General features: G+C 47.8%; 3 protein-coding genes across 11 annotated transcripts in view; 2 read left to right on the top strand and 1 right to left on the bottom strand.

Moving 5' to 3' along the window:
- The window catches only part of LOC120313714 (disintegrin and metalloproteinase domain-containing protein 9-like), a 52027-nt gene extending 45179 nt beyond the window's left edge, over nt 1–6848 (top strand). For 2 of the 3 annotated variants that reach the window (XM_039355887.1, XM_039355889.1), the window contains 5 exons: nt 1310–1421; nt 2739–2832; nt 2980–3075; nt 4806–4875; nt 6358–6848. In XM_039355887.1, the coding sequence (XP_039211821.1) occupies nt 1310–1421; nt 2739–2832; nt 2980–3075; nt 4806–4875; nt 6358–6429 (444 nt within the window). In that variant the 3' untranslated portion in view covers nt 6430–6848. The remainder of the gene's footprint in view (nt 1–1309; nt 1422–2738; nt 2833–2979; nt 3076–4805; nt 4876–6357) is intronic. The other variant, XM_039355888.1, reaches the window with a different exon arrangement.
- Nucleotides 6849–10010: 3162 nt separating this feature from the next.
- SPCS2 (signal peptidase complex subunit 2) lies at nt 10011–24832 on the bottom strand. Of its 2 annotated transcripts, none has more exons than XM_039355883.1 (5): nt 24668–24832; nt 16798–16881; nt 15039–15199; nt 12105–12239; nt 10011–10265 (listed from the first exon to the last, which is right to left on the bottom strand). In XM_039355883.1, exons 1-5 carry the CDS (start codon nt 24815–24817, stop codon nt 10079–10081), a joined length of 717 nt encoding a protein of 238 aa, XP_039211817.1. In that variant the 5' UTR covers nt 24818–24832; the 3' UTR covers nt 10011–10078. The 2 variants fall into 2 exon arrangements, with proteins under 2 accessions (XP_039211817.1, XP_039211818.1); XM_039355884.1 differs by lacking the exon at nt 24668–24832 and adding an exon at nt 22949–23093 and having other exon boundaries at nt 10079–10265.
- Nucleotides 23202–25410, top strand: part of XRRA1 (X-ray radiation resistance associated 1) — a 38431-nt gene continuing 36222 nt past the window's right edge. For 2 of the 6 annotated variants that reach the window (XR_005558231.1, XM_039355878.1), the window contains exon 1: nt 23212–23379. The gene's annotated coding sequence lies outside the window, so the exon portion shown is untranslated. Of the gene's footprint in view, nt 23380–25410 lie in introns of all 6 variants that reach the window. The other 4 variants (XR_005558233.1, XM_039355880.1, XM_039355879.1 and 1 more) reach the window with 4 other exon arrangements.

Genomic DNA, 25410 nt, shown 5'->3' on the forward strand with positions numbered 1-25410 from the left:
CGGTGTACACCAGTAAGCAATGTGTATATATATTTACATTGCCCCCCCCCCCAACAATCTGGGTCCTCATTTTACCTACCCCGGAAGTCTGGAAGGCTGAGTCAACCTTGAGCCGGTGAGATTTGAACCGCTGACCTGCTGAACACAGTCAGCTAAAGTGGCCTGCAGTACTGCACTCTCACTGCTGCGCCACCTCGGCTCTTAGTTGGGTCATGAAACGTCTGCAAGGAAACCACCCAGCTCAGAGGGCACTAAATACCCCACAGTGGTATTCCTCCTCCTGCTCCTGCTCCTCCTGCTCCTAATGCTCCTCCTCCTCCTGCTCCTCCTCTTTCTCCTCTTTGCAAACGCCACTCCCTTTAGCATTGATGATATTACTTAGTTGGGTCATGAAACGTCTGCAAGAAAACCACCCAGCTTAGAGAGCACCAAGGACCCCACAGTCAGTCTTTCTTTCTTTCTTCCTTCCTTGCTTTCTTTCATTCTTTCTTTCTTTCTTTCTTTCCTTCCTTCCTTCCTTCCTTCCTTCTCCTCCTTCTCCTTCCTTCCTTCCTAATGATGTCACCTAGTTGGGTCATGAAACATCTGCAAGAAAACCACCCAGCTCAGAGAGCACAGTCTGTCCTTCCTTCCTTCCTTCCTTCCTTCCTTCCTTCCTTCCTTCCTTCCTTCCTTCCTTCCTTCCTTCCTTCCTTCTCCCCCTTTCTTTCTTTTCTTCCTTCTTTCCTTCTTCCTTTCCTTCCTTCCTTTTCTTTCCTTCCTTCTCTCCCTTCTCTCCCTTTCCTTTCTTCCTTCTCTCTTCTTCCTTTTCTTCCTTCCCTTCCTCCTTCCTTCCTTTCCTTCCTTCCTTCCTTCCTTCCGTCTTCTCCTCCCTTCTAGCACTAATGATGTCACCTAGTTGGGTCATGAAACGTCTGCAAAAAACCCACCCAGCTCAGGGAGCACCCAGGACCCCACAGTCTGTCTTTCCTTCCTTCCTTCCTTCCTTCCTTCCTTCCTTCCTTCCTTCCTTCCTTCCTTCCTTCCTTCCTTCCTTCCTTCCTTCTTTCCTTCCTTCCTTCCTTCCTTCTCCTCCTCCCTCCCTCCCTCCCTCCCTCCCTTCCTTCCTTCCTTCCTTCCTTCCTTTCTTCTTCTTCCTCCTCCTCCCCCTCCCTTCTAGCACTGATGATGTCCCCTAGTTGGGTCATGAAACGTCTGCAAAAAACCCACCCAGCTCAGGGAGCACCCAGGACCCCAGACTCCGAGGATTCTTCTCCCAGAAAAGGGAAAACACCCTTCTTGGCTGCTCACCCCCTTGATGCATTTTCAGGTCTGCAACAGCAAAACCAACTGCCACTGCAGCTACGGATGGGCCCCCCCTCACTGCAGCGGCCGCGGTTTCGGGGGAAGTGTCGACAGCGGCCCGGCTCCTGAGCGCGTCAGTAAGTACCCCAGAACCCCCCGTTCTTTTTCTCCTCCTTGGCTGCCCCCACCATCATCTCAAGGATGGACGTCTGGAACAACATGACAGGGAGTCCTCAACTTACGACCACAATTGATACAGCGGCTAGGTGAATCACCGCCGTCGTTAAGGCAGTCACACGGTCGTTAAATGAGCCTGACTTCCCCCATTGACGTTGCCCGTCAGAAGGGGATCCTGTGGGACACCCCCCCCCCCGGGACGCCGCAACCCCGTCATAAATACGAGTCAGTTGGCAAGCGCCGGAATTTTGATCACGTGACCCTGGAGATGCCACGACGGTCTTAAGTGTGAAAAGCTCATAAATCACTTTTTTTTCAATGCTGGTGTAAATTTGAACAGTCACTAAACGAACCGCCGTAAGTTTATATCGTCATAGCTTCGGTTTTTCTCGCTGTATTTATTATTGTTACAATTTTGTAAAGAAATACAAGAAGTGGACCCTTGTCGTCGTGATCTCTGCAATCGTGTTTGCCAGTCTGTCTCTAACAGTAGACTGGTACGTCCTCGGCTTACAGCGGTTCATTTAGTGACAGTTCAGTTACACCGGTGCTGAAGCTGCCGTTGCTTGTAGGCCGAGGACTATCGTAATGGCTATTTGCTGAGAATTTGGGGGATTGTGGTCCAAATATCAAGAGGGGACCAGACTGGGGATGACCCAGAAGAGGAATAGGCCACCTGGGCTCTTTTATGACTGGTGGACTTCAACTCCCAGAATTCCTGAGCCAGCCATGCTGAGGGGAAAGGGAGAGGCTTCCAAACTGAGCCAGGCTGGCTCAGGAATTCTGGGAGTTGAAGTCCGCAAGTCATGAAGGGGCCATAGTTCCCCCATGCTGGCTGAGGAATTCTGGGAGTTGAAGTCCACAAGTCATGAAGGGGCTAAACTTTCCCCCATGCTGGCTCAGGAATTCTGGGAGTTGAACTCCAAAAGTCATGAAGGGGCCATAGTTCCCCCATGTTGGCTCAGGAATTCTGGGAGTTGAAGTCCACGAGTCATAAAAGAGCCAAGGTTGCCTACCCCTGACCCAGAAGATCAATCCATGCAGCCTTCTGGCTGCTGCTGCTTCTACCTGTAACTTGGTCCTGAGGTCACCGTAGAGCAGTGTTTCCCAAACTTGACAATTTTAAGGCATGAGGACTTCAACTCCCAGAATTCCACATCCAGCGTTGCTGGCTGTGGAATTCTGGGAGTTCAAGTCCTCATGACTTAAAATTGTCAAGTTTGGGAAACACTGCCCTAGAGGTCAGAAGCTCACCTGTTTTTGCTGCTCTCTTCCAGAATCAAAAAAAACCTTGATGCTGGGTTCGATTATCGGAGTGGCATTGCTTCTTCTGGCCCTCACGGCGATGCTGAAGAAGTTCCTACCCATGTGGTAAGTAGGACCATCCTGGCCCAAGCCACTTTTTTCTTGTCTTGAGAGAAGAGGGGAAGTATTGTGGTGGTTTGCTAAGAAGAAGGATGGAAAAAAAAAAAACAAGGGGTTTTTCCTCCCAATTCTTTCTCTCTTCCGTCTCAAAAGCAGCGCGGCTTGGAGGACCGAGCATCTCTTGTTGCTTCATCCATTTCAGATGGACTGGAGAAAGATGGTCCTGCCTCACAAACTGGTGATCGAAGGGTAGGCAAAGAAGCAACACAAAATGGTCTTCGGTTTTTATGTGGTGGACAACCAGGGTTAGAATCGACAGCGGGGAGATGGCAGAAGCTGACTACAGACTAGGGCTTGACAGAAGGGTTCTGAAGAAGATGCTTGGAGAAGCTTCTTAGAGAAGATGCTCAGATACCCAAAAGTCTCTGTGCCACCAAAGATCAGAACAAGACAAGCTGTTCTGTGCAGTCTACTTTGGGACGCCTGCGAGTCCCCTGGACTGCAAGGCGATCCAACCGGTCAGTCCTGGAGGAGATCAACCCCGACTGCTCTTGAGAAGGCCAAATCCTGAAGTGGAAACTCAAGGACTTTGGCCACCTAATGAGAAGGAAGGATTCACTGGAGAAGAGCCCAATGCTGGGAAAGATGGAGGGCAAGAGAAGAAGGGGACGACAGAGAAGGAGGTGGCTGGAGGGAGTCATGGAAGCAGTAGGCGTGAGCTTCAATGGACTCCAGAAGATGGTAGAGGACAGGAAGGCCTGGAGGAACGTCGTCCATGGGGTCGTGATGGGTCAGACACGACTTCGCAACTAACAACAACAATGGAAGTGAATGTTGGACTCTGAAGAAGCAGGAGAGAAAGAAGATGGAGGGGTTTGATCTTTGAGGTTGGAGAAGACTCCTGAGAAGACCTCTTCCTCCTCCCTTCTAGCACTGATGATGTCACCTAGTCAGGTCATGAAACATGTGCAAGAAAACCACCAAGGTCAGAGAGCACCAAGGACCTCATAGTCTGTCTTTCCTTCTTTCCTTCCTTCCTTCTTCCTCTTCCTCCTCCTCCTCCCTTCTAGCACTGATGATGTCACCTAGTTGGGTCACAAAATGTCTCCAAGAAAACCACCCAGCTCAGAGAGCACCAAGGATCCCACAGTCCTTCCTTCCTTCCTTCCTTCCTTCCTTCCTTCCTTCCTTCCTTCCTTCCTTCCTTCCTTCCTTCCTTCCTTCCTCCCTTCTAGCACTGATGATGTCACCTAATTGGATCATAAAACGTCTCCAAGAAAAACACCAAGCTCAGAGAGCACCAAGGACCCCATAGTCTGTCTGTCTTTCTTTCTTTCTTTCTTTCTTTCTTTCTTTCTTTCTTTCTTTCTTTCTTTCTTTCTTTCTTTCTTTCTTTCTTTCCTTCCCTCCCTCCCTCCCTCTCTCCTTCCTCCTCCCTTCTTTCCTTTCTTCCTTCTTCACTGATGATGTCACGTAGTTTCATCACGAAACGTCTCCAAGAAAACCACCAAGCTCAGAGAGCACCAAGGACCCCATAGTCTGTCCTTCCTTCCTTCCTTCCTTCCTTCCTTCCTTCCTTCCTTCCTTCCTTCCTTCCTTCCTTCCTTCCTTCCTTCCTTCTAGCAATGATGATGTCACCTAGTTGGGCCATAAAACATCTGCAAGAAAACCAAGCTCAGAGAGCATCAAGGACCCCTTCCTAAATAATGGAGCATGCAGGAACGGAGCTGGTCTTGAAATTTGAGGAGCCTTCTCCCTGAGAATTCCACTCAAGTGGACAGGAAATCCCCCCCACCCCTTTAAATGGCCAAGAGATTCCACCAACACCCCCCAAAATGAGGATGAAGGTCCTTCAGGAGATGGAGGAGATAAACCAGCCATGAATATATTTCTCCAGCCTCATATCGTTGCTGACCTAACACCTTTGGCTTCCATGATCTGCTCGATGGAAGTCCCACCACACTTTCTCTCTCCTGCAGGATTAGATACGGAGGATTGCTCAGGCAAAAAGTCTCTCCAGAACCCATGGATTCGGCTTTTGAAAGCACCGTGAGTATCTTCTCCTCAAGGGTTGTCTCCCCAAGCTTCTCCATTCCTTTGAGAAGCCTAGGCTTCTGAAAAGGGCCAAGGTTTGGAGATATCATCCCACCTTGGAGCATCAGTCCATGAGTCGTATCATCCCTCCAGGTGGGGATGGAAGAACAGCAGGAGAACCCGCCCCCCCAAACTGTCCTGACTGGAGAACCGCAGAACTTGGAGATGCTGGCCCAAAAGCTGGAAGCTCCTCCACGGCTGGTCTAGCAGACCTTCGCCATGACTTGAGTCACTAAGCGGACGGAGGTCCAGAGCAGTGGACCTCCATGGGGTGCTAGGGCTTGAAGTCCAGGAGAGGGGCTGGGCCAGAGGTAGGCAACCTTGGCGCTTTTATGACTGGTGGGCTTCAATTCCCAGAATTCCTGAGGGGAAAGGGAGAGGTTTCCAAGCTGAGCCGTGCTGGCTCAGGAATTCTGGGAGCTGAAGTCCACGAGTCATGAAGGGGCCATAGTTCCCCCATGCTGGCTGAGGAATTCTGGAAGTTGGTCCACGAGTCATGAAGGGGCCAAAGTTCCCCCACGCTGGCTCAGGAATTCTGGGAGTTGAAGTCCACAAGTCATGAAGGGGCCATAGTTTCCCTCATGCTGGCTCAGAATTCTGGGAGTTGAAGTCCACAAGTCATGAAGGAGCCAAAGTTTCCCTCATGCTGGCTCAGAATTCTGGGAGTTGAAGTCCACAAGTCATGAAGGGGCCATAGTTCCCCCATGCTGGCTCAGGAATTCTGGGAGTTGAAGTCCACAAGTCAGAAAGGGGCCATAGTTTCCTCATGCTGGCTCAGGAATTCTGGGAATTGAAGTCCACGAGTCATGAAGGGGCCATAGTTCCCCCATGCTGGCTCAGGAATTCTGGGAATTGAAGTCCACGAGTCATGAAGGGGCCATAGTTTCCTCATGCTGGCTCAGGAATTCTGGGAATTGAAATCCCCGAGTCATGAAGGGGGCCATAGTTCCCCCATGCTAGCCCAGGAATTCTGGGAGTTGAAGTCCTCAATTCATAAAGAGGCCATAGTTTCCCCATGCTGGCTCAGGAAAGTGACTTATGACCATTTCTCACACTTACGACCGTTGCAGCATCTCCATAGTAACGTGATCAAAATTCAGATGCTTGGCAATTGGCATATAGTGACAGTTTTGGTGTCCCATGGATCCTGTGATCCCGTTTCAGGACCTTCTGACAAGCAATGCCAACGGGGGAAACCGGATTCACTTAATAACTGACTTGATGGCTTAACAACTCTGGCGAGTCACCAAATTGCGATGAGCAAGGTCATAAAACGGGGCAAAACTGACTTACTAACTTGCTTAGCAGCAGAAATTTTGGGCTCAATTGTGGTTGTTAAGTCAAGGACTCCCCCCCCCCCCACTCACAACGTAACACTATCGACGATCCGCATGGATGTATCCGGCTGTTTTGAGTGACAGATTTCCCCCTTTTTAGGGATCAGTAGCAGAATCGATGGAGTCCACGGAAGCGTCGGCAGGGAAAGATCCGATCCCGCATCGGATCTGAATTGGGATCGTTTGGTTTGTTGGATGATTCTGCCCCCCCCCCTCCCAGCCCTTTACACCTTGACGGACAGTGTCCCTTTTCACTTGGGGCTTCTCAACCGTGAATTGATCCGGAACTCCAGAAAGAAAACCTGTATAAAATATTAGCCACGAATGCCGTCCGAATGTCGGTTGCTTTTTTTCACGCCCCCCACCCCCTTCATTTCCCGGGGGGGGGGGAAACTAAAGACCAAGTAAGATACTTTCCAGCCCCAGATGTTGGGGGGAACTGGAAGGAATTGCTTAGATTAGATAAGCCAGAGGGTTGACTCTGGGCCAATCACCAGGAGATGATGAGTTCTAGTCCTATCTTAGGCACAAGAGCCGGTTGGGTGACTTTGGCCCGATCACCAGGAGACGGTGAGTTCTAGTCTCACCTTAGGAATGAAAGCCAGTTGGGTGACTCTGGGCCAATCACCAGGAGACGGGGAGTTCTAGTCCTACTTTAGGCACAAGAGCCAGTTGAGTGACTTTGGGCCAATCATCAGGAGATGGGGAGTTTTAGTCCCACCTTAGGAATGAAAGCCGGTTGGGTGACTTTGGGCCAATCACCAGGAGATGGTGAGTTCTAGTCCCACCTTAGGGCTGAAAGCCAGTTGGGTGACTTTGAGGCAATCACCAGGAGATGGTGAGTTCTAGTCCCGCCTTAGGGCTGAAAATCAATTGGGTGACTTTGGGCCAATCACCAGGAGACGGTGAGTTCTAGTCCTGCCTTAGGCACTAAAGCCGACTGGGTGATTTTGGGCCAATCACCAGGAGACGGGGAGTTCTAGTCCTACTTTAGGCACAAGAGCCAGTTGGGTGACTTTGGGCCAATCATCAGGAGATGGGGAGTTCTAGTCCCACCTTAGGAATGAAAGCCGGTTGGGTGACTTTGGGCCAATCACCAGGACACAGCGAGTTCTAGTCCTGCCTTAGGCATGGAAGCCGGCTGGATGACTTTGGGTCAATCACCAGGAGATGGTGAGTTCTAGTCCCACCTTAGGGCTGAAAGCCAATTGGGTGACTTTGGGCCAATCACCAGGAGACGGTGAGTTCTAGTCCCGCCTTAGGGCTGAAAGCCAATTGGGTGACTTTGGGCCAATCACCAGGAGACGGTGAGTTCTAGTCCTGCCTTAGGCACTAAAGCCGACTGGGTGACTTTGGGCCAATCCCCAGGAGACGGGGAGTTCTAGTCCCATCTTAGGGATGAAAGCCTGTTGGGTGACTTTGGGCCAATCACCAGGAGACAGTAAATTCTAGAGCCACTTTAGATATAAAAGCCAGTTGGGTGACCTTGGGCCAATCACCAGGAGTCGGTGAGTTCTAGTCCCACCTTACAGATGACAGCTGCCTGGATGCCTTAACCACACCGAATCAGCTCTCTTTTTAAAGAATTTTGTTACAATATTTATAATTAAGTAATTAATTTATAACTTTTGGCCGTAAAGGAAAGGGGTGACGTTTGTTATAAACCCCTATATATTATTCACCAAGTGATTCGGTTCAGCCGCGTGTGGGTGCCTATGTAAATAATTAGAGCTACAATCTACCAATAAATAAAAACACTGCGTATCCCACTCATGAACAATTCCACAATTATGTGTTCTGTCTTTTATTGGGGAAAAAAAAAACACACACAGTATTTTTTTTAGAAAACGGCAGTTTATGCCAAGAACAAAAAAGAGAGGGTGTCCCACCTCTCCAACTGCATGGATATAAGTGCACCAAAAAAAAGGGTCGAAGTAGACACGGAAAATATTTTAAAAATCTCCACCGTTTTCCTTTTGCAGTACTCCTCAACTTAACAGTTCATTTAGCGACCGTTCGAACTTAACAGCTGCAATGATTTATTTAGTGACTGTTTGAAGTTAACCACTGCAGTGATCCAATTAACAACCGGGGCAAGCAAAATCGTAACATGGGGCGAAGCTGTATTAACAACCGTCTCACTGAGCAGCAGAAATTTGGGGCTGAACGGCGGGCGTTAAGTCGAGGACTTGCCGGTATCTTCAAATCTCCAGATCAAATTCCCCCCCCCAAATGTTTTCGGTGGCTTGGTAAATCAAAAAGAAAAAAGAAAAAGAAGAGAAAACTGGACTGTAACGTCAGTTAAGTGACAGGCGTTATGGAAAAGCACGACCGTAATTAACTAAACAGCTGTTCCCTGCCAAAACTGAGTTCAGATTCCGCCGTGGATTGTTTGACAAGGCCTGCAGCGCTGCCCATTTAAAAAGAAAATGAAATAAAAATTAGGGCCAGCTCTTCCCATGCCAGGAAGGCTTTGCAAATCTAGGTTCACAAAGCATTGAAACTGTGGGGGTCCCTGGTGCTCTTTGAGCCAGGCGGTTTTCTGGCAGACGTTTCATGAACCAACTAGGGAATATAATCAGTGCTGGGAGGGAGGGAGGGATTGTGGGGGTCCCTGGTGCTCTCTTGAGCTAGCTGGGTTGTTTTCTTGCAGACGTTTCATGAACCAACTAGGGAACATCATCAGTGCTGGGAGGGAGGGAGGGAGGGAGGGAGGATGGATGGATTGTGGGGTCCTGAGTGCTCTCTGAGCTGGGTGGTTTTCTTCCAGACATTACATGACCCAACTAGGGAATGTCATCAGTGCCAGGAGAGAGGAGGAGAAGGAAGGAAGGAAGGAAGGAAGGAAGGAAGGAAGGAGGGAAGGGAGGGAGGGAGGAGGGAGGGAGGGAGGGAGGGAGGGAGGGAGGGAGGACTGTGGGGGGCCCTGGTGCTCCCTGAGCTAGCTGGGTTGTTTTCTTGCAGACGTTTCATGAACCAACTAGGGAACGTCATCAGTGCTGTGAAGCAGGGAGGAAGGAAGGGAGGAAGGAAGGGAGGAAGGAAAGAAGGAAGGAAGGATTGTGGGGTCCTGAGTGCTCTCTGAGCTGGGTGGTTTTCTTCCAGACATTACATGACCCAACTAGGGAATGTCATCAGTGCCAGGAGAGAGGAGGAGGGAGGGAGGGAGGGAGGGAGGGAGGAAGGATGGAAGGAAGGACTGTGGGGTCCTTGATACTCTCTGAGCTTGGCAGTTTTCCTGTAGATGTTTCATGACCCAACTAGGGAATGTCATCAGTGCCAGGAGGAGAGAGGAGGAGGAGGACGGCTATGGGGGTCCCTGGTGTTCTCTGGCAATTTTCCTGCAGACCTTTCATGACCCAACTAGGGAACGCCACCCACGCAGTGCTGATCCTGTGCCAAGTATGACGTTACTTAGTCTGTTGACGAAACGTCTCCAAGAAAAAACACACCCAGCTCAAGCAGCACCGAGGATGTCGATCTAAACCAGGGCTCTCACCTCCGTCAGCTTTTAAGACTTGGGGACTCCAACTTCCAGAATTCCCCAGCCAGCTATGCTGGCTGGGGAATTCTGGGAGATGAAGTCCCCAAGTCTTACAAATGGTCGCGATCGGACCTCCGTGATCTAACTACACCCCAACGAGAGCGGAAAGTCCTAGAATTAAAATCCTCTTTTGCTCAAAGGAGGGACGGGCCGAGGAAGGGAGATATAAAGGAGGGGGGGGGGTCTCAGGATAAAAGGAAGTTTGCCAATCAAGGTTGCTTGATTGCTTTATTGGCTTTAAGCTCCGCATGATCTAAGCAGGCAGCTGGCTGGCAGCCTATTTAAGCTTTTTTTCTGTCAGGAGGCTGTCGTGAAGCTTGGAGACCTCGGGCTCAAAACTATCCATGACTAGGGTCCCATTGCCGTCGAAGAATTTGGCGATGGATCGGGTGAATTCCGCCTCTCTCTGCTGCTTGCTGCGGCCGCTGATGAACGTCATCTTCAGGCTGTATTTGTCGTCAAACCTGCCAAAAGAGGGGCATAACGACAGACAGGACGCGTCAGGAAAGCCAAAACTGGTGGCGCTGTCTAAAAACAAATGAAATAGTAAAAGACAATATCAAACACGAAAGAATGAAAGGTAAAATAAAGCCAAGTGTCCACTAAATCGCCTAATAGAAAATAGAAAACAAAATACGGTAAAATAACAAGGAAAAAAACGTGAGGTAAAAAAGCAAAATGAAAACCAAAATGATCACACAAAATAAAAAATAGCACATAAAATAAAAAGACAAAACAATAAAAGATAAAAATAAAGCCAAGCATCCACTAAATCATCTAACAGAAAATAAAAATAGAAAATAGAAAACAAAATAAAATAAGAAATACAAAATAAGGTAAAATAACAACGAAAACATGAGGTAAAAAACAAAATGAAAATAATCAAACAAAATAGAAAATAGCAAATAAAATAAAAACACAAAACAATAAAAGATAAAATAAAGCCAAGTGTCCACTAAATCATCTAATAGAAAATAAAAATAGAAAACAAAATAAAATTAAGAAATACAAAATAAGATAAAATAACAACAAATAAAATATGAGGTAAAAAACAAAATGAAAATGAAAATAAACAAAAAATAGCAAATAAAATAAAAACACAAAACAATAAAAGATAAAAATAAAGCCAAGTATCAATTAAACAATCTAAGATAAAATAAAAATACAAAATAGAAAGAATTAAGAAATACTAAATAAGGTAAAATAAAAACGAATAAAACGTAAGGTAAAAAACAAAATGGAAACGAAAATAATCAAACAAAATAGAAAATAGCAAATAAAATAAAAACACAAAACAATAAAAGATAAAATAAAACCAAGTATCCACTAAATAATCTAGATGAAATAAAAATACCAAATAGAAAACCAAATAAAGTAAGAAATACAAAATAAGGTAAAATAAAAAGGAACAAAGTAGTAAAATAGTATGTTTTAGGTGTGTATCATGTATGTGTTTCACTTTGAGAGCTGGCAACTAAATTTCATGTTTGATGTGTGCCGTTGTGTCCACAGTGTAAAAAAAAAAGACAATAAAGGTTATCTTATCTATCTTATCTCAAATATGAGGTAAAAAACAAAATGAAAATAATAAAATAAAATAAAAAACAGCAAATAAAATAAGAACACAAAACAAAACATAGAAACAAGAAACAAAATAAAAATAAAGAATAAAAGATAAATGAAATTAAACTAAATTAAATTGCAAGCGCCTGATGACAGAAATAATCCTCATTTAATGACCGGTCACTTAGCCAGGGGTGGAGAGAAGGTGGGAACGTTTCTGCGGAGGTTAACGTGGCTGCTGCCCGAAGGACACAACGGAGCCTGCAAGGTTGGCAACCCAAGCTATTTCATGCCGGGATCCGTGCAGGACAACTTCAATGTCAAGGTAATAATTGAACAGCTAGCCAGCTTGTAGAATGAGAAATGTGTGGCGTAATGATGGGAATGATTCAGCAGGGTCTGTGTCCCTTGAAGAGCCGTTGTATAAAAGGGAAGGCTCTGCTGATGTGTGCTCTCTCTTCCCTTTTCCTGCTGTAACTGTGGTCTGTTGGATCCTGCTGCATTACCCCGTGTTTGTATGTTGTTCCTGGTGTAAGATATGGTAGATGGCGTAAGATAAACCACCGTTTAATCTAGACAACGGTTTACTGTGTTTACTCCTGGGTTTATCTCAGCGCAATAAGACTGCGCACGCTCTGACATTCAACTTAACTCTCTTCTGTGGGGGTGAGTGGGTGGGTGGGAGGGGAGGGCCAATGGCTGGGCTTGGGGAGTCCTGGGAAGGGGGGAGGGAGGGGTACCTTTTCAGACTTGAGGAAAGCTGCCAGATGTCATCGGGGTCCATTCCCGTGGGGTCTTTCCTGTGCGCTACCAGGAAGATGCTCTTCTCCTTGTATGAGGTATAGATGGTCAGAATTCCCATCATTACGAAATACGTTGGGCCAGGTTAAAGAAAGACACGGGGTCTTGGAATCACAGACTCCTAAGGGACCTAGGACATCTTCCAGTCCACCTCTCTCCAAAGTAGGAGACCTTATGCCATCCCAGACAAATGGCCCTCCCATCTTTTCTTGATAGGGCACTCAAAACTCGGAGAGGCAAGCCCTTCCTTCCTTGTCTCCTTCCCTCCTTCCTCCCTCTTTTCCTTGTCTCACTCTCCTTCCTTCCTCCCTCCCTTATCTCATTGCCTCCTTCCTCCCTTTTTCCTTCTCATTCTATTCCTCACCCTTTTGCCTTTTTCTTCCCTTCCTTTCTTCCTAAATTCTTCCTGTCTCCTTCCCTCCTCCCCCCTCCTTCCCTCATCTCATTCTCTCCTTCCTTCTTTCATTCCTCCCTCCCTTTTCCTTCCTTCCTTCCTAATTTCATTGTCTCCTTTCTCCCTGTCCCTTTCTCTTCCCTTCCTTCCTTCCTTGTCTTTCTCTTCCTTCTTCCTCCGTTTTGCTTTCCTCCTTCGCTCCTAAATTCCTCTCGTTCTCCTTCCGCCTTCTCTTCCTCCCTCCCTCGTCTTATTCTGCTTCCTTTCATTCCTCCCTCCCTCTTTTCCTTCCTTCCTAATCTCATTGTCTCCTTCCTCCCTGTCTCTTTCTCTTCCCTTCCTTCCTTGTCTTTCTTCCTTCTTCCTGTTTTGCTTCCTTCCTTCCTTCCTAAATTCCTCTTTCTCCTTCTCCCCTCCCCCCTCCTTCTCTTTCTCCCTCCCTCCCTCCCTCCCTTTCCTTTCTTTTCCTTCCTTCCATCCATTCACCTACCTACCTACCTAGCCTTTCTGTCTGTCTGTCTGTCATCCAGATGCTCCAATGGTCATTATTGCAAGGACCAGCCGTAACTCACTTTTCCACAGTGCCATTGTAACTTCAAATGGTCGTTAAGCAAATGATTGTAAGTTGAAGACTGTTGTTGTTGTTAGTTGCGAAATCGTGTCCGACCCATCGCCACCCCATGGACAACGTCCCTCCAGGCCTTCCTGTCCTCTACCATCTTCTGGAGTCCATTGAAGCTCACGCCTCCTGCTTCAGGGACTCCATCCAGCCACCTCCTTCTCTGTCGTCCCCTTCTTCTCTTGCCCTCCATCTTTCCCAGCATCAGGCTCTTCTCCAGGGAGTCCTTCCTTCTCATTAGGTGGCCAAAGTCCTTGAGTTTCCACTTCAGGATCTGGCCTTCTCAAGAGCAGTCGGGGTTGATCTCCTCCAGGACTGACCGGTTGGATCGCCTTGCAGTCCAGGGGACTTGCAGGAGTCTTCTCCAGCACCAGACTACCTGTATCTAAATTTATGATTTAGAAAGCTGGTGAACGAGAGAGCAGGTCCACCAGAGGACACACCTGGAAGGAGTGGTTGGTGCTGTGGTTCCACCAAAAATGACTTCACCTCCCTGCTTCAAGGAGACGTAGTCCAAATCCCAATTCCCTTGGAAGAATTCACCTTCCGTTTCTCTTATCTTGGAGAGCAACACGTTCAGTTCCCCCTTGACAGACCACTTGATGAAAAGAAGGCAATAAATCAGAGAGAGGCTGTATTTTTGCCACAAGCTCTGAGATAAAATTAGAGAACGGCCCCTGCAGAAGGGTACCTTGGCACCTAGTCTTTCTTCCACCTGTTTATAGCTTTCATATGACTCGATATGTCGTTTTAATTTTCAATCGGGAGCCGCCCAGAGGAGGTTAGGAGATGGGTGGCTGTGTAAAGGCATAAATCAAAAAATTCAATTCAATTAAAACCAAGGGTGAAATCTGGAGGGAATGGAGGCGACACCTCTGTAGCTCCTCAGATTGAACGCAGATAGTCCTCAAATTACAATCATTGGTTTCGTGACCGTTCAAAGTTACAGGGGCTGCCCCAAAGAAGAGGGAGTCAAGCTATTCCCCAAAGCCCCTGAAGGCAGGACAAGAAGCAACGGGTGGAAACTAATCAAGGAGAGAAGCAACCTAGAACTAAGGAGAAACTTCCTGACAGTGAGAACAATTAACCAGGGGAACTGCCTGCCTCCAGAAGCGGTGAATGCTACAACCCTGGAAGCTTTTAAGAAGAGACTGGACAGCCATTTGTCCGAAATGGTCTAGGGCAGTGGTTCTCAACCTGTGGGTCGGGACCCCATTTGGGGTCGAACAACCATTTCACAGGGGTCACCAAACAACGCAGTCTGCCATTTTTTTCCCCTTTTCCTTAGCTGTGCTACTCCGTTTTCTTCTATTGGCTTTGGAAAGCCAATAGAATAGACTCTCTTGAATAGAGTCTAATTCTATTGGCTTTCCAAAGCCAATAGGAATTGTCCAGGCTGTCTCTGCCCTGCTGAGCCCGCCAAAATTCCCATTCTGCCAACGGTGCTGCACCCGTTGAGCAGTCGACTTACGACCGGTTGAGTAGTCCTCGACTTACGACCGGTTGGGGGTTGCGACATTAAAAAGGTTGAGAACCACTGGTGTAGGGTTTCCTGCCTGAGCAGAGGGTTGGACTAGATGACCTCCAAGGTCCCTTCCAACTTTACTACTACTACTATTATTATTATTACTAACTCCGGCCCGCCAGAACACCCCAGGATAAAGAGATAAATGGAACCAGCTTTCTTTCCACTGGAAAAAACCTGGGAAGATCAGCCAGCCTGAGCATTCCTTCAACCTGGCAAAAAAAAAAAAAAAAAAAACAGAAGATCTCAGGAACTCAGGGCTTCGCAAAGCAGCGAAAGAGGGAAAGTGAACATTTTTTAAAGAAGCGGGGGGGGGGCGCACCGGGAAAGGATATGAGATCACGCAGACAGCCAGCACCGGCTTCGATTCGGGAAAGGGGTGAAGGTAATCCCATATCAAAGCCACGATGGCGAAGAGGCAGGAGACGGTGCAGATGATCAGGCGCCCGTCGATCAGGCAGAAGTTCTCTACATATTTATACTTTTCCAAAAGGACCTGGGAAGAGAAAGAAGGGCACACGGTAGCACAGGGCGGCAGCCTCAGAGGGAAGAGGTTTACCAACAGAAGGGAATATTTGGGGTGGGAACACGGGGGTCCTTAACGTTCTCAGAGCTGGGTGGCTTTCCTTGCAGACGTTTCGTGACCCAACTAGGGAACCTCATCAGTGCTAGATGGGAGGAGGAGGAGGAAGGAAGGAAGGAAGGAGGGAAGGAAGGAGGGAAGAAAGGAAGGGAAGGAAGGAAGGGAAGAAGAGAGAAGAAAGGAAAGGTAGAGAAGGGAGAGAAGGAAGGAAAGCAAGGAAAGGAAGAAAAGAAAAAGGAAAGAAGGAAGAAAAGAAAGGGGGAGAAGGAAGGAAGGAAGGAAGGAAGGAAGGAAGGAAGGAAGGAAGGAAGGAAGGAAGGAAGGAAGGAAGGAAGGACGGACTGTGGGGTCCTTGGTGTTCTCTGAGCTGGATGGTTTCCTTGCAGACATTTCATGACCCAACTAGGGAACATCATCAGTGCTAGATGGGAGGAGGGTTTGCAGAGAGGGAGGAGTAGGAGGAGGGGGATTCTGGGGTCCCTTGGTGCTCTCTTCAGTGGTTTTCTTGCAGACATTTCATGACCCAACTAGGGAACATCATCAGTGCTAGAAGGGAGTGGGGTTTGCAGGGAGGATGAGGAAGAGGAGAGGGAAGGAGGGGGAGGAAGAATCTGGGTGCTCTCTGAGGTTGGTGGCTTCCTTGCAGACGTTTCATGACCCAAGTAGGGAACATTATCAGTGCTGGAAGGAAGGAAGGAAGGAAGGAAGGAAGGAAGGAAGGAAGGAAGGAAGGAAGGAAGGAAGGAAGGAAGGAAGGAAGGAAGGAAGGACGGACTGTGGGGTATTTGGTGCTGAGTTTGGTGGCTTCCTTGCAGACATTTCATGACCCAACTAGGGCACATTATCAGTGCTAGAGAGAAAGGGGTTTCCAGAGAGGAAGAGGAGGAGGAGAACGATTGACACTGGAGTCATTGATGCCCTCTGAGCTTGGTTGTTTTCTTGCAGACATTCATTACCTAACTAGGGAACATCATCAGTGCTGGAAGGGGGATGAGGTCTGCAAGGGAGGGAGGGGGAGGAGGAGCGCCCACTGCCAGCAGTTCGATCCTGACCAGCTCAGGCTTGACTCAGCTTTCCATTCTTCCCAGGTCAACAAAATGAGGACCCAGATTGTTGGGGGCAAATATGCTGACTCTGTAAACCACTCCGAAAGGACTGTAAAGCACTGAGAAGCGGTAGATAAGTCTAAGGCAGGGGTAGGCCACCTCGGCTCGTGGATGACTCATGGACTTCAACTCCCAGAATTCCTGAGTCAGCTCTGCTGACTCAGGAATTCTGGGAGTTGAAGTCCATGAGTCATCCACGAGCCGAGGTGGCCTACCCCTGATCTACAGGTTATGGCTATTGCTATGGGGGAGGAAAGGATCCTTAGCAATGGCAGAGGAACACATATATACAGAAATTCCACGCTGACCGGCGTGAAAATAAGCGTGAAGGAGGCTGGGAGAACTGATGGGAAAGGCACCAGAATTGGGCAGAGGACTCCAGCTGTTCCAAAAAAAGGAGCTTACCTTTTTGGCCGAGTCATCCAGCGAATTCTTCACCGCTGACCCGTCCCACTTGTCCACTTTGACGGGTTTGTCGTCGATTTTCCACTGAGGCAATTTAAAAAAGAAAATAAAAGCAATCTGAACGACAGTTCATTTAGCGACCGAAAGCGACGTCACTGAAAAAAAGTGACTTTGGGACTGTTTTCACACTTACGACCGTTGAACTGTCCCCCAAAAGTCCAGAGGCTTGGCGACTGACTCGCATTTACGACGGTTGCAGCGTCCCCCGGGGGTCACGCGATGCCCTTTTGCGACCTTCTGAGAAGCAAAAGCGAGTGGGGGAGCCCGATTCGCTTAACGACCGTGTCAATCACTTAACAATGGCAGCGATCGCCTTAACAACGGTGGCAAGGAAGGTCGTAAAATGGGGGCAAAACAATCTTGCTTGGCCACAGAAACTTTGAGGTCCAATTTTGGTCAGACCTGTATTTGTTGAAGGAGGTGCTACGTATATTGACTTCAACCCTGGAGGGAAAGTGGATTATATCTCTCTAATTCCTAAATAAGAAGCTATATTTAAATTCGAGCATTAAATGTACTGGACTTTACGTCTTCAATGATCATTTCACCAGCGTTCACCCAAAGCTCTGTGGAAAATGAAAACATTGTTCTTTTATGCAAGGTTTAGGCCAGTGGTTCTCAACCTTTTTAATGCCGCGACCCCCAACCGGTCGTAAGTCGAGGACTACTCAACCGGTCGTAAGTCAAGGACTAAACTGGTGCAGCACCGTTTGCAGAATGGGACTTTTGGCGGGCTCAGCAGGGCAGAGACAGCCTGGACCATTCCTATTGGCTTTGGAAAGCCAATAGAATTAGACTCTATTCAAGAGAGTCTATTCTATTGGCTTTCAAAAGCCAATAGAAGAAAAGGGAGTAGCACAGCTAAGGAAAAGGGGGAAAAACATGGCGGACGGCGTTGTTTGGCGACCCCCGTGAAATGGTCGTTCGACCCCAAATGGGGTCCCGACCCACAGGTTGAGAACCAGTGAAGTAAAGGGATGTTGTGTTATGATGCTTGCTATGTTCCAAATTGTTAGCAAAATAAACCTCTGAATCCTAAAATAAGAATTATTGTTTTGTGTTGCTGTCTCTGGTCTTTTTCATTTGGGTTTTTCCACGACACGCTCTTACTGGGCAAATTCTTCATTAAAATCGTATGGCAATGAGATGGAACACCAACTCCCCCCCCCCATATCAAACCACCAAGGAGACACCTTCAAAATACATGGCAAGGAAGGCTTAAAGACTCTAAACGTCACATGGGAAGACCCTTGCTGTCTGCTATGCTACATAGCATGGAGGGTCTCATGCCAGACCTAATATTAAACATACTCCAATTTTGCTGAAATGCCAAATTTCTAGTTATCTTTTTCTGCAAAAGCCACTAGCGTCTGGAACACCGTAACAGCACCTGACCAAAGCAAGCAGAAGCTGGACAATGACTGGCCAGAGATTAATAATAATAATAATAACAACAACAACAAGAACAACAACAATACAACAACACAACAACAATGATAAAATTAAACTGCTCTGGGACTTCAGAATTCAAACAGACAAGCACATAGGAACTGCTTCCATCCTGCGACAATATTTGTAATACCATCAAACATCCACATCCACATCTGCCTATCCCAGGTCCTGGGTAAGGACTCGATACGTAGACAAAATGCCAAATCCAGTCTGAACATCTGGCTGACTGTGCGATGATCCATAACAACAACAACAACAACAACAACACAACAAAATTAAACTGCTCTGGGACTTCAGAATTCAAACTGACAAGCACCTGCAACATAATATCCCAGACTTAACAATTGTCGATAAGAAAGACAAAAAAGTCTGGATAGTGGACGTGGCAGTGCCTGGAGACAGCAGAATAGACGAGAAAGAACTGGAGAAGATCACAAAATACAAAGACCTACAAATAGAAACAGAAAAACTGTGGCAAAAGCAAGCAAGGGTAGTACCAATAGTCATAGGCTCCTTGGGTGCAATCCCAAAACAACTGGAGCACCACTTGAACACCATTGGCATTGACAAATTCGCTATTAGTCAATTGCAAAAGGCGGCCTTACTAGGAACTGCTTCCATCCTGCGACGATACCTGTAATACCATCAAACATCCACATCTGCCCATCCCAGGTCCTGGGTAAGGACTCGATAGGTAGACAAAATGCCAAATCCAGTCTGAACATCTGGCTGACTGTGCGATGATCCATAATAATAAGAGTTGGAAGGAAACTTGGAGGTCATCTAGTCCAACCCCCTGCTCAGGCAGGAAACCCTACACCATTTCGGACAAATGGCTGTCCAGTCTCTTCTTAAAAACTTCCGGTGTTGGAGTATTCACCGCTTCTGGAGGCAGGTAGTTCCACTGGTTAATTGTTCTCACTGTCAGGAAATTCCTCCTTAATTCCAGGTTGATTTTCTCTTTGGTTAGTTTGTATTCTGACTTTGAATAGCTACTAGATACAGGCAGTCCTCAACTTTTAGTGACCATTCAAAGGTACAACAGCAGTGGAAAAAAAGCGACCTAGGACCATTTTTTATCCTTAAAACCGATGTAGCACGTACACACACGCACACGGACACACATATCCATGGTTCCAAGATCAAAATTCAGATGCTTAACATCAGATTCAGTTAATAACCGTGTGACTGATTTAATATTGATTCATTAGTTGATGTAAGATGATGAGAAATAGAATATATCCAAATAGATGTGTATTCTGAATATTAGATTTTGTGATGAATTGTGATAAAGGGAACCTCGGTTACTTTAATCTTGGAAATTATAAATATTAAATGTTAAAGATTAACGGGAAACTAAAAATTTGGGGGGAATTAATTAGGACATGGATTTCCTATAAAGACTGAATGAAGGTTAAAACAATAAGGATATGCATAAGCCAAAAATTATTCATAAATGTAAGAATGTCATTTTTATTTAATTGATACAATAAGAACTGTATTAGTTTAAACAGGAGACAGTAAATACTAAAGGAAAGAGAGAGGAAAACATTAATGTACTAGCTTGAGACTTGTACTAAAGATACATGTATGCCATTGTATTATTAACCCAGCCGCCACGTTGCTTTTTAAATACTTAAATATAAAACTAGAAAATCAATAAAACATTTTTTAAAAAAACTTAATACTGATTCACTTAACAGTGGCAAGAAAAGTCACAAAATGGGGCAAAACATACACAACTGTTTTGCTTTGCCAAAGGAAATTGCAGGCTCGTGGTTGTAAGTCAAACTCTACCTGGATATGAACACAATCAAGTAACACTAATGTCTAAAAAAAACACTTCACCTCCCTTCTCATTGTGGGTGTTCCTTCCTCCTGCTGGCTGACTTCCTGTTGCCAGCTTCAAAGAAAAAGACACATCATCCTTTCTGAAACCCAACGGCCATATCTAAAAAATTTCAACTGTCCGGGATGACAACTTAATTCTAACTTTTTTTTTTAAAAAAAAAAAATCAAATCTGGCAGTCAGCTTGCTTACAGACCAGAATGTCCTCTGAGGCAACAGCTGAAAGGCTCAGATCAAGGCAACACCATTGTGCTTTTATTCTCAACACAGAAGCAGGCAAAAAGAAATCGGTAAAGTCAAGGCTGCTATAAAAAGCTTTCTTGCTCTAAGAATTATATAAATAAAGAAGAGTCTGTTTCTTAAGATCCAATAGCCGATATCTGACGGGACTGTAAGCAAAAAATAATTTTATTTTTGCTTTCAATCTCAGGAAAGCTGAACAGAGTGAGAGAATCTGCCTGTGAAATTGAAATGAGACTGGAACACAACAGAAAGACTTGGAACAGAATAGAGCTGGAAGGGACCTTGGAGGTCTTCTAGTCCAGCCCCTACCCCTCCCACCCCGCTCAAGGAGAACTTATACCATCTCAGACAGGTGATTGTCCAGTCTCTTTTTAAAAACTTCCAGCAATGGAGCACCCACAATTTCTGGTGGCAAGCTGTTCCACTGGTTGATTGTTCTCACTGTCAGGAAGTTTCTCCTTAATTCCAGGCTGCTTCTCTCTTTGGTCAGTTTCCAACCCTTGTTTCTCGTCCTTCCCTCTGATGCTTTGGAGAATAATTTGACCCTTTTCTTTGTGGCAGCCCCCCAGATACTGGAACGCTGCTATCATGTCTCCCCTCATTCTTCTTTTCCATCCTGCAGCTGTTCTTCGTATGTTTAACTCTCCAGGCCTTTGATCATCTTAGTTGCTCTTCTCTGAATTTTTTTCCAGACTCATAACATCTTTTTTGTGATATGGTGACCAAAATTGGCTGCAGTATTCAGTTCGCCAAAGGGGACCACGTGACCCAGAGATACTGTGACCGTCATAAATACAAGTCAGTTGCCAAGCGTCTGAGTTTTGTCATGCGAAAAACAGTCATAACTCGCTTTTTTTCAGTGTCGGCCTTTCGAGCGGTCACTAAGCAAACTGTCGTTAAGTCGAGGACTACCTGTATTTCATTTAGCATATGGCATCTAGAGACATACCTCACTAATAAAACACCCATTACACATACCAACACAAACAGAAGCTTAAATAAAACGTCAACAAAGAGACGCATAGACATACAAAATAAAAACACCTGCGGAATACAATATGGGAGATACAACACTGAATTAAGGTAAAAACAATGCAGGAAGAGTCCTGAGAGCCTGGAAAACGCCTCCCTGCAGTATTTAACCATTTGTCTCGAAGGGTAGAAGGTCTCCTGCTCGAGCAGGGGGTTGGACTAGATGACCTCCAAGGTCCCTTCCAACTCTGTTCTTCTATCATTTTGTAAGGGTCTCCTGCTCCAGCAGGGGGGGATGGACTAGGTGACCTAAAAGGTCCCTTCCAACCCTGTTCTTCTATCATTCTGTAAGGGTCTCCTGCTCCAGCGGGGGGGGGATGGACTAGATGGCCTCCAAGGTCCCTTCCAACTCTGTTCTTCTATCATTCTGTAAGGGTCTCCTGCTCCAGCGGGGGGGATGGACTAGATGACCTAAAAGGTCCCTTCCAACCCTGTTCTTTTATCATTCTGTAAGGCTCTCCTGCTCCAGCGGGGGGGGGGTTTGGACTAGATGACCTCCAAGGTCCCTTCCAACTCTGTTCTTCTATCATTCTGTAAGGGTCTCCTGCTCCAGCGGGGGGGATGGACTAGATGGCCTCCAAGGTCCCTTCCAACTCTGTTCTTCTATCATTCTGTAAGGGTCTCCTGCTCCAGTGGGGGGGGTTGGACTAGATCAGTGGTTCTCAACCTGTGGGTCGGGACCCCATTTGGGGTCGAATGACCATTTCATGGGGGTCTCCAAACCATGCTGTCCGCCATTTTTTTCCCTTTTCCCTAGCTGTCCTACTCCCTCTTATTGGTGACCACACCCACTTGGGGGTCACCACAACATGGGGAACTGTATTATGGGGTCACGGCATTAGAAAGGTTGAGAATCACTGGACTAGATGACCTCCAAGGTCCCTTCCAACCCTGTTCTTTTATCATTCTGTAAGGGTCTCCTGCTCCAGCGGGGGGGGGGGAAATGGACTAGATGGCCTCCAATGTCCCTTCCAACTCTAGTTACTGTGATTCTGTACGGGGTCTCCTGCTTGAGAAGGGGGGGGGGGTTGGACTAGATGACCTCCAGGGTCCCTTCCAATTCTAGTTATTGTGATTCTGTAAGGGTCTCCAGCTCTAGAAGGTGGGGGGGTGGACTAGGTGACTTCTAGGTTCCCTTCCAGCTCTATTCTACTCTATTCTTTCTCCGCACTTAAGAATTCCCAGCTGGCCAATCAACGGGCTAGGCTCCTCCACCTCCCCCCTCCCCCACCGCTCCATCTGCGTCTCCCAACCGGGCGGCTGAGGATTCTGGGAGTTGTAGTCCCCGCGCATCTGACAGGCGCCGGGTTAGAGCCAAGCGGGGCTCGGCCTCTCTCTCTCTCTCCCAAGGCAGCGCGGCCCTCTCAGCTGCCGGGGCGATGCGGAGGGCCGGGCCGGCCTTCTCGGCTTGCGGATTGACGCTCCCAAAGGCGAACCGCGCCGGGGTGGCCTTCAGCCCGGCCGCCCTCCCCGCCTCGTCTCGCAGGCCGAGCGGCCGCCCCGCCGAGCCGCTACCTTGTCCAGGATGCCGTTCCTGCTGGCGCCGCCGCCTCCCCCGCCGCCGCCTCCGCCGCCTTTCGCCGCCATCTTGGCTCCTCCTTTCCCCCTGCGCGACCTGTTCGCCGCCGATTGGCTGAGCGGGGAGAGGTCCGCGCAAAGGACGCCGGGACGGGACAGCGCCGCCCTATAGGAAGCGGCGGCGGCGGCGGCGGCCCGCGCGCGGAGCAGGCTGGGAGCTGGAGTTCTGGGCGGCCCGGGTTGCCATGGCTACCCAGGGACCGGGAGGGAACGTGGGGAACCGCGGTTCGCTGGACGGGCAAAAGGAGCTCGGTCGGGGTCGAAGCCGGAGTCAGCATCCTCCTTCCTGCGTGGGGGGCTAAGGCGGGAGGGAGGGAGAAGAAAAGCGCGGGAGTCTTTCTAGCCGCGGGAGGACTCAACGCTCTATGGTTTGCTCCCCATCTTTATAATCCGCTTTAATTTAGGTTATATTTCCCCTAATATATTAATTCATTGGCCTGACTTTCCCCAAGCTGGTGCTCTCTCTGGGTTATTACAGTCCCCATCTCCTTCCCCCAGCTGGCCCGGCCCCACACAGTCAGGGTGGGTGGGTGGGGATTATGGTTTATGTAGCAACCTAGAACTAAGGAGAAACTTCCTGACACTCAGAACAATTAACCAGTGGAACCTCCTGCCTCCAGAAGTTGTGGCTGCTCCATCACTGGAGGCTTTTAAGAAGAGACTGGACAGCCATTTGTCCCAAATGGTATAGGGTTTCCTGCCTGAGTAAGAGGGTTGGACTAGATGACCTCCAAGATCCCTTCCAACTTTATTATTATTGTTGTTGTTTCCTTCCTAGTCCTCTCCCATCCCATACTGGGGATTGGGGGAGGAGAAATCTTGGAAGGCCCCCTTCGGATGGGAAGGGCGGTGGCTGCATCCACAAGACACCTTTTTACCTGGCCAGGCCATCGCCAGCATTCACCCAACAGGCGAACAAATCTGAGTCGGGGGTTTAACTTTTAGCTTTTTGCTTAAATTTGACATTTCAGCCAAAATTGTGATTTATGACCCGTTTTGCACACTTACGACCGCTGCAGCGTTCCCCCGTGGTCACATGATCAAAATGCATACTCTTGGAAAGTGTCTCGTATTTATGACGGTTGCAGTGTTCCGGGGTCACGCGAGTCCCTTTTGCGCCCTCCTGATAAGGAGGTAAAGCCAGGTTCACTTAACGACCGGGTTGCTCATTTAACGACTGCGGTGATCCTCTTAACCATCCTGGCAAGAAAGGTTTTCAAACGGGGGCCAAACTCACTTAACAACTGTCTTTGCTTAGCAACAGAAATGTTGAGATCCAGTGTGGTCGTAAGTCAAGGAGCCTTTTTTAAAAAAAAAAACGAGAAAGGATGCTATTTGAAGCTCATTAAGGCTTTTTCTCAGAAGCCCAGAAAATAGACCACAGGATTATGATAACCACGAGATGGTTTCACTTGGATCCCTGCCCCAAGCTTGGGGTTGGACTAGATGACCTCAAGGAGATTTACCGGCCCTGATTCTCTGATTCTTTCTTATCCCAGCTGCTTCTTGGATGGATCGGAAGCAGAAGAAATGGACCAGAGTGGTTTAAAAACTCGGGATTTTTAAGCCTGGGGTTTGAATTGCTGATAGCCAAGCTGTGATACGGCAATGCCCCCCCCCCACACACACAAGAACTTGCGTGGTGCCTTTGCTTACTTTGTGGCTGGCGTTTGCTGTGCTCCGTGAGGTGGATGATAAGCTACATGAGGGGGGCGGCGAGCGCTCTGGTGACTGGCATTGGATGGGGATGTTGGTACAGCGGTTCACGTTGACTTGGATCCTCACGTCGCCATGGGTCACCCTCATTGCTGGTCCGGCCAGGTGGTGTCTCCACCTGGCAGGGTCTCCTGAGAAGGACCCATCCCTGCCATGTCACAGAGGCCTGGCTGCTTTGTTAAGCAGTGACATGGCTGTGTGTCTGTGTGGGGAGGGTCTCCCCTGGAAAAAACAGGGCTTGCAAGGACCAGGGTTTTGTTTTTTTTTTGCAAAGGGGGATGAATAATTGTTGTTGTTAGCTGCGAAGTCGTGTCCAGCCCATCGCGACCCCATGGACCACGTTCCTCCAGGCCTTCCTGTCCTCTACCATCTTATGGAGTCCATTTAAGCTCCCGCCTCCTGGTTCAGGGACTCCATCCAGCCACCTCCTTCTCTGTCGTCCCCTCCTTCTCTTGCCCTCCGTCTTTCCCAGCATCAGGCTCTTCTCCAGTGAGTCCTTCCTTCTCATGAGGTAGCCAAAGTATTTGAGGATGAATAATAGAATGGGAAGGGACTTTGGAGGTCATCTACTCCAGCCCCTTGCTGAAGAAGGAGAACCCTATGCCATTCCAGACAAATGGCTGTCCAGTCTCTTCTTAAGAGCCTCCAGTGATGGAGCAGCCACAACATCTGAAGGCAAGGTG

This window comes from Crotalus tigris, unplaced genomic scaffold (assembly GCF_016545835.1).
Source record: "Crotalus tigris isolate CLP2741 ecotype Arizona unplaced genomic scaffold, ASM1654583v1 scf7180000018765.387419, whole genome shotgun sequence".
In the NCBI taxonomy this organism is placed as follows: domain Eukaryota; kingdom Metazoa; phylum Chordata; class Lepidosauria; order Squamata; family Viperidae; genus Crotalus; species Crotalus tigris.

Excerpts from the sequence above, each read along its gene's own strand:
- SPCS2 (XM_039355883.1), bottom strand. The coding sequence starts at position 24,817 with ATGAGGGTGACCCATGGCGACGTGAGGATCCAAGTCAACGTGAACCGC. Across the intron at positions 16,882-24,667 it reads CAGCAAACGCCAGCCACAAA|TGGAAAATCGACGACAAACC; the intron begins GTAAGCAAAGGC and ends AAATTGCCTCAG. Across the intron at positions 10,266-12,104 it reads CTTTCCTCAAGTCTGAAAAG|GTTTGACGACAAATACAGCC; the intron begins GTACCCCTCCCT and ends CTCTTTTGGCAG.